Source organism: Melopsittacus undulatus, chromosome 5, assembly GCF_012275295.1.
Source record: "Melopsittacus undulatus isolate bMelUnd1 chromosome 5, bMelUnd1.mat.Z, whole genome shotgun sequence".
In the NCBI taxonomy this organism is placed as follows: domain Eukaryota; kingdom Metazoa; phylum Chordata; class Aves; order Psittaciformes; family Psittaculidae; genus Melopsittacus; species Melopsittacus undulatus.
The window spans coordinates 59,168,733-59,183,173 of NC_047531.1; the positions used below are offsets into that span (position 1 = coordinate 59,168,733).

General features: G+C 38.9%; 1 protein-coding gene across 14 annotated transcripts in view; it reads left to right on the top strand.

The window, feature by feature from the left end:
* ANKS1B (ankyrin repeat and sterile alpha motif domain containing 1B) overlaps window positions 1-14,441 on the top strand; it is a 232,742-nt gene that overhangs the window by 208,099 nt on the left and 10,202 nt on the right. For all 14 annotated transcript variants that reach the window (XM_034062868.1, XM_034062870.1, XM_034062869.1 and 11 more), the window contains 3 exons: window positions 1,951-2,026; window positions 11,511-11,518; window positions 12,100-12,186. In XM_034062868.1, coding sequence (XP_033918759.1) covers window positions 1,951-2,026; window positions 11,511-11,518; window positions 12,100-12,186 — 171 coding nt within the window. The remainder of the gene's footprint in view (window positions 1-1,950; window positions 2,027-11,510; window positions 11,519-12,099; window positions 12,187-14,441) is intronic.

Sequence of the window (14,441 nt, forward strand, 5' to 3'; positions counted from 1 at the left end):
GTTAGTTTTCAAGGAAATACCAATTTGCTGTAGTCCATTAAAAAAGAAAATATAGAAATTGAGTCCTTCCCAGAGAAGACTGAGGCTGCCAAAGGTGGTAGACAGCAGGATCCAGAGAAATATATAGTCCAATTCAATATACTTTTATTTAATTTTTTATTTTCAGAGCATGCTTTAAATTCATTTCTCTTCTCCAAGGGCAATACTAAGCCATCCCATCAGATTAATGCCCAAAGCCCTATTCATGTCACTGCTGGGCCCCCAGATGGACTTGCAGCTGCTTAGTTTATGAATCTTCATAGGAATAACCTTCATTCCTTTCTGCTTGTGCATACCTGGTAATGCTGGTGTTGCTTACACTTACATTTATAATGCCCTGTAAAGTTTCTCACCATTACCATCAATTACCATGATGGCTGCTGTCTACGTTGAAATATTTATGCATTTTCTTGCAGGTCAGAGACCCCTGCGGTACTCAGTGTGAACTGAAGGCTTTAAAGAAAATATCTCAGTTTAGGTCAGGAGACCAGAGATGAACCAGTATACTTTCTGTTTTGTCCCAGCTTGCATTCAGCTGTAACTGAAGTTATTTTTTATAAGTTCTTGTTTAAGATGAAGCTGGTTCACAACCTGGATGGGTCAGCTTAGTCTGTTTCCAAGGGGAGTCAGTGTGGTGGAAGGAGAGGGATCAAGCAGTGGTGGTGGTCTGCAGCATCCTCTGGGAAGAGGCTCCTGCCCTTGGCACTTTCCCTCCTCCTGCAGTTTACCTACTCCATTCTCACCAAAGGCAGGACTTCTCTTCAGCTGCTGTGTTGCTCACCTGGGACTGAAGACTTGAGAGAAGCCAATGGCATTGCACTGCAGTGAGAATGAAAAAAGACTTCTCTGTGCCTGGGGAGAAGACAATGGGTGGCTTGCTGTCCCCTTTCTCCAGTTAAGCCAGAGTTGCATGAGACAGAAACATAGAAATATCCTATTTGCTCAGAGCTATATGAACATGGAGAAATGCAAGCATGGTTCTCACACAGCCCTGTTCGCATCCACAAGACCACCCAAGAACAGCAGGGATGATGCAGCCAGCTCTATCCATGAAGGAGCAGTGCCGTTCAAACATGGTGTAGAGAGGACCTGAGACCTCAAAGGAATAAATCCAGAGAGGGCCCACTGTCAGGATGCAGGAGGGCTCAAACTGTACATGTCACTTGCTGAAGGGACAGAGTGAGGAAGAGACAGGTAGGAAAAGTGGATGTGTCAGTGAGGCACTCACTACACCTTGTGTACCTCCAGAGATGAGCAGGCTTCTTGAAGAGCACAGTGGCTTTCATCAAGCTGAGCCAGGACCAGTACCAGCACCCTGCTGCTTCCTCTCACCCAGCCCTCACTCAGATCAGTGAAGGCTTCCAAATAATAGTTCAGGGTCAGCCTTTTCATAGGAAGAAATAATGGCTTAAACTAGTTTTCAGTTCAGATTTATTTCCTCTGTTTGTTGACATCAGACTCTGCTATTTGCACATAAATTAGTTACAGATTGAGTACACAGAAGTTAACATTGCTGCTGCCCTTCACATCCATGTGACTGCACACATAGCAATATGAGTTTGGCAGATGGAAGCTAAAAAAAGCAAATTCTCAATTTTTTACTCAAACGCCTTTTTTTTTAAGATGGGATCTGTAGTATTTCCTTGTTGTTTGAGTGACTAAGGTGATAAGCTAGATATAGTTTTAAAGGGCTCCATCTGATTCACTACACTTGTTGCTGTGCATTCCTGTTTCATAGGCTGATTAACACACTGGTTTAAATGATTTATCAGAGAACTGCAAAGTAAAAATATCTATAGCAATATATTCATTTGCTGCTACCACTGTGATTTTTAGGCATTTTTAGTGCATTTGTGCAGATGTTTGTTTGTTCTGGAATTCTAAATTAAGTTTAATGGATTTTTATCTTAGTATTTAGGTTCTATGCTGGTAAAAGAGTTAAGAGGCACAGAGTCAACACAGGATGCCTGTGCAAAGATGAGGGTAAGTTAGTAAACCTACTCCTTTCTTTATCATAATGTTAAATACTATAAACTTGTGATTATATGTACTGTGCCATTTTTGCTTTTATAATGTTCTGTTGCCCATTTGTTTCTCCTTGCCCTCGCATTTACTTTGGTGTTCAGTAGGAAGTCTCCTCTGCCTTTTATCAAGTAGTACCGAAATTTAAAGGCAGATTTTTATATTTTTATTTTTATTTTGCATTTTGTATGTCAGAGAAAACCCTACTGTGTGCATTATGTTTTCTCTTGAATCTTAAAGTATGTTTCCAGCATGCTTTAAGTTAAAGTATGTTTAAAGTATGCTTTAAATGTGCCCCTATCATATTACTTTTACAAAAAGAATTTGTAGCTCACATATAATAACTACATTGAATTTATTATGTGAAAATATGTACTAGTAAATATATTAGTTTGTTACCAAAGCTATTGTTTTTTACATATGGTCTACTCCTACAGTCACGTAATCCTATGGATGCTTGTACTCACATGTGTATTCCCACTAATTATGAGTTACATGCTTATTGATTGAAGGATGAAAAGAGATCTAATTCAGTTTCACCTGATGGTGGAAAAGCATTTAGGTTTCCTTCAAACTGGTAAAATGTTTTTCTATGGCTCTGGTTCATAGAAAATTCCAATGAGGCTTAGTCTGTCTCCAAGAAACATACTGCTGGTGTAAACTCAGAGCAAGCCACAGGCTAGCTACACAATTTACTCCCAACTGTAGCTGTAATAACAATGCACCTGTTCATGGAGACAGTGAACATATTATGATCTATCATGATTAATTAATGAAGAATATAATTGTTTGGTAATCTACCAAAGGTATAAAATTACATAGATGAATGAGTGAAATTCTTTCTTCTGTGGATCATAAATCTTTTATGCAAGATGCCTCTGAGCATTAGACATAGCATTCAGATCAATTAGAAAGTTGAAAGATGTGTAAAATTTATGCAATCAGACAACCATTTCCTACTGGTTACATATCTGCAGCATACAGACTTTTGTGTAAGCTGTTCTAGCTAAAGGCTGGCTGTAATTCACATTTACTAGATTGTCTGAGATCTGTAGCTTTTCAGTTAATTACATGCTAATCATTCCTCACCTGGGCTTAAACTCCCCCCAAAAAAACCCAACAGCTTGACACAGAAGTACCTGCAGTCACGTATGTGTGTTCTGGGGCATTAATTGAGGCTGCAAGCACACCACCTTCCAATCCAGCTTTCAAACTGTCAGCCTTAGCAGTTCAATTTTTCAGGCATACGCCTATGCAGATCTTAGGGCAGAATTTGACACCACAGTAGCATATGACAACTTCAGTAAGTTTTCTGACTGCACTAGGAAGCTTAACATCAAAAAAGTCTAAATAATTTATAGCCATTTTAAGATATTTTTAAAGCAATACATTTGGCAAGTTTAAATTATGTACCTGAAGAAATAAGTGTTTGAAAACAAATTTAAAATACATTTTTTCTATAAAAATAATGGAGTTGCATAGTAATCTTTAGTGCTGTACATATTATACAGTGATGGGGTTTATATACATTTACTTTTTACATTCTCTTTTGAAACCGTTGTGCTGTGAGAATGTTTATTTTTCTAGTTTGAGGGGAGTTCATTGCAAAGAGATTTTAATAAAACAGGTTTTTAATCAGGATTTAATCTATTCTTTCTATGTAGTCATTTTAGTCACATTCCTATTCAAGTCAGAAACAAAAAACATTGACTTAATGGGAACAGATTATTATTTTAACATAAGTTTCCCAGCGAGAAAAATGTGTCTTTTTTCAAAACTTTCTCCATATGGTTGTGTTCTGAAAATTGGTGTGTATCAATTGGGATTTCAGGTTGTCCTAAGTAATCCTGAAGTTTTCCTGTGATGTGCTTAATTGTATTTAAATACCAGTGGGTTGTCTTTGAAAATGTGGCTTCTTTTATAGTTACATTTTACTTTAAATGTACTGAAAGAAACATTTCACACAATGAATAAAAGTGAAAAACTAGCTGTATTATTCGACTGCTTCTCAGGTACTGAATTTTGTCCACTTGTCCAGTATCTTTAGAGGTAGTAAAACTTTTACATAGACGTAGTAAGATTTTTACATAGGGTTGTAATAACATGATGGAACATTTTTTAATTTTAGTATTTTACTTGGTTTTCCATTTATCTATTTCAAATCCATAGCATGCTGTAATCTGAAACATGTTGGGAGAGAGTATGTTGCATATAACTTTGTACCACATTCAGATTTTTTAATCTTTCTGGAGCCAGCTACATAACAGTTCTTAAGGAGAAGGTATTAAAATTAGGTACCTAAGTTTTCTGTCAATGTGGATTTAGCTTCTCCATCTTTAACCTAGAGCTGCTCAAAAAAGGGTTTATATTCACTGGATGCCTTCCAGTCAACAGATGCACGAGGACAAAAGAAGTCTATCAGTGAAAAAAAGTATCTTGATATTCCCTAATCATTCAGATACAGAAAAACAACAAAATGACATATTTGCTGACTGCAGATCCCTCATTGTTAGTTGTAGAAGCTTCCTGTGCTTTCAGTTACTGCAATTGATGGTTTTGGTTCTCAAGGGAAGTGTCATGTGGATACCCCTCACATCTCCACAGCGGGCTTGCAGCAGCTTCCTTATCTTATAACTTAAGAGTGAAGGAAAATCCTAAATCTCCTATAATTAAAAAAAACCCAAAACCCCAACATAAAAAGGAAACAAAAAACCCACCAAACCTGGGAAGTTCTGTCTTAATAACTCTTCTTGGCTATCCACTCTGGTTCTCAGCATTGTGCAGCAGTGTGCTCCAGCAGGGCAGATGATGAATTTGTTTGGAGAAAATCGTGCAGATGCAATAGATTGAGCTCAGCACGGTGGTCAAGGTTACACATTCTTTTTTGTTCCCACCCAAATTACAGATTTTTGCAGCCATCCAAAGTTATGGATATTTGGCAAGAACCGTGTCTATTAGAAGGATTATACTTTGGTTTTCCATTCACATATTTGTGCTCCAAAGATGGATTTATATTTTATGGTTTCCTATTTGTTTCCAGCTATTTTCTCTCACAAACTCCCTCCACAGTTGACAGCAGTGTCTCCTTATCTCAGTTCCCACCTGCCGTAAACTGACCTTTGCTACTTGGAGATTAAATCTTGCTGTCCTGGCCAGTATAGATTTATTAATTATGTTTGAGAGATACCTTCAGAAACTTAAGAGCTTTCAACTTTCTCAGCGCGGAACAGGAAATATTATAAATTTTGTTTTCAGTCAGATTACTGCCTTCACTTCAAATCACCATAGGAACACAAAGTGAAAATAAATGTGTTTGCATCAAAATAAAGAAAAGGAATAAAGTTTAATTGAAACTAGGAAGAGACTTGTTCACTACAGTCGATTCCATCTGGCATTTACATATCTGAATGTCTTGACCAGAAATGAAGGGGACAGTTTTACACTTACTGGAATGAGTACAGCAGCAAGGTGGACTCTTTCCTTGCAGTAATATTAAATCACTAATGTTGCATACACCAATTACACAGTCTGAACCAATCGGATATATACTGCAGCAGTACGGAACATAGGTTTTGCTCTTGGAGCCTGATGCCTTCCTGAATATTATGTATCTTTCTTAAAGGTTTTCTTATTAGAATAAAGGTTCTTACATTTCAAGTCAAAGTTCGGGGAAGCCAGCAACATAATTCTGTTCATAAAGCAGGTGTTTAAATATCTTGCTGACTTAAGACTGAAAGTTGGAATTGTTACAAAATCTGCAGATAAAGCAGAGGTGACCCCTTCACTGCAAATAGGCAGGGTCTGAGGCATTAATTTCTCATTTCTTCTTATATAAAGAAGGATGATCTGGATATAGATGTCAGTCTCCTTGTTTCTGCTAATCCCTTTCTACTTTTCAATCTCCATTTCGTTTCTCCCCCCAGAAGCAGAAGTGTCCTGCTCAAATACTCTATTTGAGAATTCAGATTCTTCAGTCTCTGTTCTCATGAGACTTGTAGCTCTGTCTCACTCATGTGGCCAGTGCTTCTGGGGAACCAGCAGTGGAACAGGCACATGGATATTATTCAAAAGGAAAAGAGAACTGGTGGGACATCTAGAAGATGTTCAGTCCTTATGCACATCCACATCATGCCATCCCAAGTTCTTCAGAGGATTGTAAGTCCTTGAGCTCTGTGGCTAAAAGGAATCCAAGGTGCAGGAGGGATGTGCTGCCTTTTCAGCAGCAGATAAGTGCATACAGATACGGCAAAAGCAAAAACTTCTTTCTCAAATAGATGAGTTGCAGGTGTATCCCCAGTGCAATGCTTATCTTGATGATGTAGCTTGGAGGCATTTACTAATTGTAGGGAAGTAAACAGTCTTGTACCACAGGGGCTACAGATGCTATCTTATTCCAAGAGGTATTAATTTATGTCAGTGATGCATTTTTAAGACTTTTGGACTGAGAGAAGTTTGCAAGTGTTACAAGTCAGATAAAAAATAGCTTCAAAACTAACTGGTCAAATGTGAATTTTGATTTTTTATTTCAATTTCATTTAATGCATGATCTTGTCAGAGTGATTCACTCCAACAGAACTGTTTATTGAGGCTTCATAAGCTCTAAATAAATAACAGACTTATGGGCAGATAATAGTAGGTGACAGCAATATGTATTTTGAAATGTGCAGTCTGATGCTATTTAGAATTAATAGTTGCTACCGGTATGGTAAAATGTTCAGATTCTCATAGTGAAGTGGATTCCAGTACATAATTGAATAGAAAAATTACCAGTTACAGTCTTCAGATAGCTATTAAAAAGCAATGTAAGACAGCATTAGTGATTAATTTGCAAAGGTAAAAAGCCGAGATGAAAACTTAAGATATTACAGGCTTATAAACTTGTACCCAGAAGTTATGTATGGAATTGTTAGTGACTTGGCATAGTTGAATAATGTTTTTTTACTGTGTATGGCAAGATGAAGTATAATCACATATTCAGTAAAACCTAAAAATTAACATGGGTTCATTTTTGACACTATATGAAAGCTGAGTAGTCCAGTTATAAATGTATATATAAGTACATAAAAGTGGTCAGCATGGCAAAGTAGTGCAACAATATGTCAGGTATGTCAAGTGAATGTGTGAGCATCTTACCTGGACACCATTCTATGTGTGTTCCTGAATTTCTTATACAGCTGCTTTGTATGTGTGTGTGTCTGCACTGTGTTTTGTACACTAGAGGAGTATTTAAAAGTGTTGGATTAGTGCTCTCAGTTGTGCACAGACCAAGGTATTGCAGTACAATCTTGTCTTGAAAGGTTTGAAGGTCCTTTAGAGTTGTATTTGCATGTATTTGCTTTTTAAAAATAAAAATAAAGCTAGTTTATATTGCTTTATTCATAGAACAAAGTTCTCTGCTTCTTAAGCTATTGTTGATTACCTTGATTTGTTAGGCACGCTGGCTGGGTGGATCTCAAATTAGTTGGATTTTAGTTTGTATTCCAAATAAGTTTGGCACAGCCGAAAATACAGGTGGAAATGCTTTACCCACTTAAGACTATACTGCGAAAATCTGTTTAGAGTCTGCTTGCAGGTGGAGTAGGATTTTTCAGTGAAACTAAATTGATAAAGATGATGAGAAGCAAGCACTTGCTCTTTCTGTGGCACCATTGTGCTCTTACATACCTTTAGGCTAGTTTCAAAAGGAGGAATTGGGAGCAGCCCTGTCCAATGCTATTCAGGGTTTTGGCACTGTCCTAATGGTAGCAGTGGGTTTAGATGCAAACTCAGAAGGGAATTAAATCCAGACTTTTATTACAAAATCAAACACTGTAATAACTAGACAACTACATAGCAGACACCTTTCACCTCCTTCCACTGGATGGGTCTTCATTCTGGGTGCTGAGGAGATGAAGCAGCTTCATCACAGCAGCTGTATTAAAGTACAGGCAAGCCTGTTATTCCTGTTGTTCTTTATTCTGTAGAATCATAGAATAGTTAGGATTGGAAAGGACCTCAAGATCATCTAGTTCCAACCCCCTGCCACGGGCAGGGACACCTCACACTAAACCATATCACCCAAGGCTTCATCCAACCTGGCCTTGAACACTGCCAGGGATGGAGCATTCACCACCTCCCTGGGCAACCCATTCCAGTACCTCACCACCCTAACAGTAAAGAATTTCTTCCTTATATCCAATCTAAACCTCCCCTGTTTAAGTTTCAACCCGTTACCCCTTGTCCTATCACTACAGTCCCTAATGAATAGTCCCTCACCAGCATCCCTTTGGGCCCCCTTCAGATACTGGAAGGCTGCTATGAGGTCTCCATGCAGCCTTCTCTTCTCCAGGCTGAACAGCCCCAACTTTCTCAGCCTGTCTTTGGGGGGGGATCTGGGAAGTTGAACGTAAGTCACATTAGATTTAGGATGGTGATGCTTTCTTCCATCTTCCTGTGTCTGAAGTCAAGCCTGCTTTGTGGTTCTTGAGTTACACAGGGCCTACTTTCACACAGTCATCTACCTGTCTGGTAGGAAGTGTTTCAGAAGTAGGACCACAGCTCAGTCTCTCTGGCATTACACTGTGCAGCATTATGACTCCTCACTGCAGGAGCATTGTACCTGAGGAGACAGGGCATGCACATCTGTCCTTGTGTAGGCACTGGCAATGAGCCTAGAGAATGCTTGCTGTTCAACCAAATGATTCTCCTAAAGAAGTGTCCTTAAAAAAAGAGACAAAGTTATGGTCATAAATGATGGAGTTCAGAGGAACTATTACCAGTTCCAGGCTAGTGAGCACTTGCCCAAAGACAGGGCCTTGTCACTGTGATTGCTTCTACATGAGATAAAATCTAATTCTGCTGCTATGGTATGAACATGCCTTGGAGCGTTAGACCATATGTCAGCATGCACATGACATCCAATGCCAGCTTTCAACTGTGGCTCCTATAACTTTGGCTCAAGTCCACATGCTTCCCACAGAGGCACCAGATGGACAAGAATGTTTTGTCATCTCATCATGTCCTCACAGAATTGATATGGTGGCTAGGACCTGAAAAGCCCATGGAAAGGGAATACTGACTCCTGTGTCCCACCTTGTTCTCAGATTCTGGTCACAGGCACAGGCAGAGATGCCCACTTGGCCTGCACAGAGGTGTGAAATGTCTGACCATGAAAGCTGTGGTACTTCATCTCAGCATCCTAGAATTTAGAGCCAAAGCACTTACAGTGCCTGAGCAAATGGTTTTCATATTGTATCTCTGAAAACTCACTTTACATGTTCTGGCAGCCACCTCCTCCTTTAAAAAGAAAAGAACAACAAGCAAATAGGATGAGCTCACCAAGACAACTCAGAATTGTTCAAGTCTGGAAACTGCTTGGAAATAATAATTATATGGTGGACTTCAGTTACTGTATCACTCAGAATCGAGCAGGGGGAATAGAGCTGTTTGTTTTTCATGATAGCACTGTCATTATAACAAAGGATGTTACTGCACTGCCCAACTGTTTTTTTTGTTATGGGGGTACAACTGTAGAGTTGTTTCCTAAGATCATATTTCTATACTGGACTACAGTCTTCCAGAACACCTTTGCACAAATCCTGGGGTTTGTATGGTTTGCCAGCTGATAAGGAACATTGCTCTTCACCATCTGAGACAGTTTGGCTTAATAAATCACAAATGTCCATCAGCGTCTGATTCGTTTCCTAATTTGCCAGGTAAAATTTAATAGTATCTTGATGAGCTATTTCACTCAGATACAGTCTTCTAGCAGTTCACAACCTCAATTAAATACTAAAGATCAGGTCTGCTCTAGATAAACCCAGGTGAATGTGGAGCAGACAAGGAAGATGATTCAATTACAAACCTACTGGTCTAGAGGAAAGAGGACTCCCAGATGGTCAGTACAATGTGGCCTTGCAACAGGAAGCTTCGCCTTTATGGCGAATGGAAGATAGAGCAAATTAGACCAAAAAGCGATAATAGATTAACTTAGTAGCCATGTTTGTATAGCATGTTGGAGGAGAAGAGGAATTTTGCTGCTAAGGAGGCAAGGAAGAAGATAATTACAATAATCAAAATAGGAGACAAAGAGCTCCTGAGTGTAGCTGTCGGGATAGAAAGAAAGGACAAAAGTTGGATGATTGCTGGGTTGCCAGATGATTAAAGTGATGTTGACATATTTGCGAATATTTTGTCTGGTTATGAGCATATGCGGGGTATATTGCTTGTTATTCTGATAGATGTGTGTACTGCAGCTTCTGTAGAGTTACTGTGGTGCTTTCTGTGCATTGAATTTTGTGAAAAGGCTCATTTAAGATCTATTATAGACACACACACACACACACAGAGGTATGTACTTGCTGTGCTTTTGGCAGGGATACCATTTCTTCTTCCATGCAGTTCAGAGTCATGCAAATTAGATTAATGTCTTCCTTCTGATTTTGTCAAGATTCTCCAAGATGTTTTACCATTTAAGCTTTCATTTTTTGAACAGTGCCTACTGTACTGAGTGAAAGAAGCTTTCTCTGGGATAAACTGACGCTTGTTGTCTTGAGTCACTTGTCATTTGATCCTGAGAGATGCAACAGTCCTCTCTGTTGCATGGATGCGTGGGGCTCTCCTTGAAACATTAATTAGAGGTTTTAGCCTTCATGGCATGGACACTAATTGCAGAATGTAGCTGGATCTGTAGCTTTGAATTTTATGCTGGCAAAATTGGAGTCTCATTTGATTCTGGAAGGAATGAGAGCTGATAAGGGGACTTTATTACAGGTTTTTTTTCCTTTAGGCTTTTGTTTGTTTTGCTCCCTAGCGTTGACATCACCTGTTTTTCAAACTTTTCTTTTTTTTTTTTCCTCAGAAACAGACTGCATTTTTAAGCTTATATCTGTGCTGTTTCCTTTTCCTTGAAGAATACAACCCCTCCGCTGCTCATTTTGTTTAGCTGCTCTAATGATCTTTCTGGGTGCCAGTTCTAGACCTTTCGGTGTGTTTACACTCTCATTCTGTGGGCTGATATTTATTCATATTTAGCTGTAACTGACCTCTCGCTTTCCTCTCAAGAAAATGTTTGATTGGCCTCTGTAATTGTTTGCAGATACTCCCATGAGTGAGCGCTATTGGAATGTTACCTATCTACTTTATTTATCTACAGTAGTTTTGTACAGAATAGTCTGGTCATTGCCCTCCACCTTAAAGAAATTCAAATCAGCTGTAAGCTATTATGCCTATATTTGTTTTGTTGGTTGGTTGGTTTTGGGGTTAGTTTAGTAAATCTGATCTGTAAACTAATCAACAGATTTTTCTGCAGAGAACTTAAATCTATCCCAAATATTTGCCCAGTCTGCTCAGCAGGAAATATTGTTGCTGTGTGCATCATGTTGAAGGCACACAGAAATAGATTAGCATAAGAGAAAAAATAGCCATATAGGAAGACATGAACTGTAGGCAGGAGAACCTGGCACTGAGAGAATGCAGAGTAAGCTTCAGTGCTAATTCATGGGTAAACCAGCTTTCAGTAGCAGCTGCACTCAAGAAACTGCAGATGGCCAGTGGACAGGATACAGTGTTGGACTGATAGATTGACTGACAGGGATATCTTGTGTCACAAATACAACTGCAAGAAGGCAAGAGAGTGAAATATTTCTAAATGACAAGTAATTGCTGCAAAGAAACAATACAGCAAGAAGTACCGCAGTATTGGTTTTTACATCTAGGAAGAGCAGGAAAAGGAGAGGGGAGGCAGGGATGATCTTAAACAGGTGAATTTTGGGAAACTCCTGATTGCATTACTGGTCTTTTTAAGCCTGGCAAATTTATTTCATTCTCTTCCCATTGTGCTAAATGTGAATTTTACCATCCTTCAATAAACTGTAAAGATCTTAGTCTTGTAACTACAAAGCAGCTATTTTGAAAGCCCAGAGCACAGCCAGCTCAAGAAACAGTCAAATATTTTGATAAGTACCTTTTGTTTAACTTCCTTATTTTGACAGAAGAAGAGAAAGAGCATTGGTCTTGAAATGCAGCACAACTCTAACAACATCTTCATTTTGATTCCAGAAGTCTACAGAACAAATGAAGAAAGTACCAACTATTGTCCTGTCTGTCTCTTACAAAGGAGTCAAATTTATTGATGCAACAAATAAGGTATGTGTAATTATTCAATATTGGCTTCTATTTCTCTCAAATGGGAATATGAGACTGGCTCTCTAAGAGCACCAGTACAGAGAGTGAACAGAGTTGCACTTTGTGTTTTCCTCTCTTTTTCATCTTCTTTCTGAAATGCATATAATGTCATTGTCATTCTCCAGAAACTCATTCTGGAGGATGAGTGAGGCAGCTTTAATGGCTCATTTAATGAACAGTGTCCAACCTTCTGCCATTAAAAAGCAAGCTTATCACAAAAGACATTTGGCAGTGAGCCTCTGTTGAATCCTTTATCATATTCTTCCCTATACAGTTCCTTAAATATACAGAAAATATATGCATATTTGTTCAATAATATAATTGGGGTGAGGGGAGAAGGGGGAGCAAAGATGGCTCCATGAATAATAAAGATGCAAAGTTTTATACAGGGCGAGCCTTTGTAAAAATAAGACACATGGGCCTTGAATGTTCTTTTCAAATGTCAGAGCCTCTCTGAGAGCTGGTTTCCTGGTATGAGCCAGTTGACACCCTGAACTGCAGCAGCTTCTTAACGGTTGTTATTCCATATTTTTTTCATCTTCCTGTGTGGCAATGCCCCTGTGCTTTGTTTCTTAAATTTTAAAATGCATCCAGCTCATTTAAAAATGAAAAAAGGGAGAATTGAGAGATCAGAGAACTCAGTGATGGATACAGCAGTGAGTTATTGCTTAGCCAAAGTAAAATGTACAAGCTCTATATACAGGTGTAAAGTAATGCATTAATTTCTCTTCTTCGGATGTGTAAAATGGCAAGAAAATGCAATCTGTGCTGATGCTTGCATATGAATAGAAGAAAAATTACCTTTTCTATTATGTGACTAAAACTCACTAAAAGCAATATGAAAAATAAATCTGACAACCCAGCTACTTGACCAGGTTAATAATGTATATAACTGCTTTGTATTGCTGAACATTTAGACCACATGATACATCTAATCCAGTATCCATCCAGCTTACCAAATAGGTCAATTTTTAAAGGTGTTTAACTAGAACTGAGTTGTAAGTGAAGGAACAAAAGCAGACTTTTGAGCTTCTGGTAGAATTTGGAAGCCCTTTCTAGGGTTAGAAGATGGCATGAAAGAAAAAGAGAGGTGAAATCACTATTATGTCAGGTATTGGCATATTTGCCAGAGGAGAGAGGCCAGGGATTCCTGTCAGCTACTTTTTCTTCCATTGATTCAAAACTGAGCTTCTACAACCCTCATTTCCTTTATGTTCTCTGATGTGCAGGGCACAAATCAGGACATTGCAATGCTGTTAACTCTAAGTTGAATAAAGCTGTTTTCAGCTCTTAAATCTCTGTGGTATAAAGGATGTAACTTCAGTGTCCATAGCTTTAAAAAAAAGAATACATCAGGAGAACAAAAGGAACTTCCAGTATCTCTTTGCACAGTTCATATAACCCTATATAAGATGGAAACTTGAAAGAAGTTTGGCAAATTGCATTAGCTTTAGATCAGTCCCACTGAAATCCTATGCCTAATAGTGCAATAGATGTATTTGATGGAGGTAAATAATGCCACGGTGTTTTTTCTCAAGTGGTAGATTGCTTTCTCTCCAGTTCAAAATCTGCACTGCCTTTCCCTTCTGTAAAAACCAGGTAATAGCCTGCAACTCTCCACGAAGCATTGTTATCATCCTTGTCCACAGTGTGCTGTACCCAATTCCTTCAAGACCCAAAACAGATTAGCACTAAGGTGAGATCCTATTCAGACTTGTACTGCTTCCATATGAGCTTATAGTTGACAGCGCTGGGCACCACTTAGCAATAAACGCATACTTTTTAATGACAAAAAATAGCTAGCAGTTATGTGCTTGAAAACTCAGCTCTCATGGCTGTTCATCCTTTTCCTTTATGCCACCAAGCTAAGACTTTATATTCTGAGTCGGAGCAGGCAAAGCTTCAGGTGACAAAGGGGCCCTGACCTCATTCCACGACAGCTATTTCAGTGGCGCCTTGAAGCTTGGCATGACACCACTCTGACATGACACCATTTCTTTGCAAGTGAGGCCAGAAAGAAATTGCTGCTTAGGAAAAAGCAGACTTACAGAATTTTCTCATGGATCATAGCTAACCCTAACTTCTGGGTGATTTCTGCCAGGAGGGACATTGGCTGACACAAGATAGGCAAGCAAAAGCAAGGCTGCTTAGCAAAACACTGATCTCTCCAAGGTATTTCCTTGGCAGAACCAGACTAGACTTTCAGCTTCCCTGCT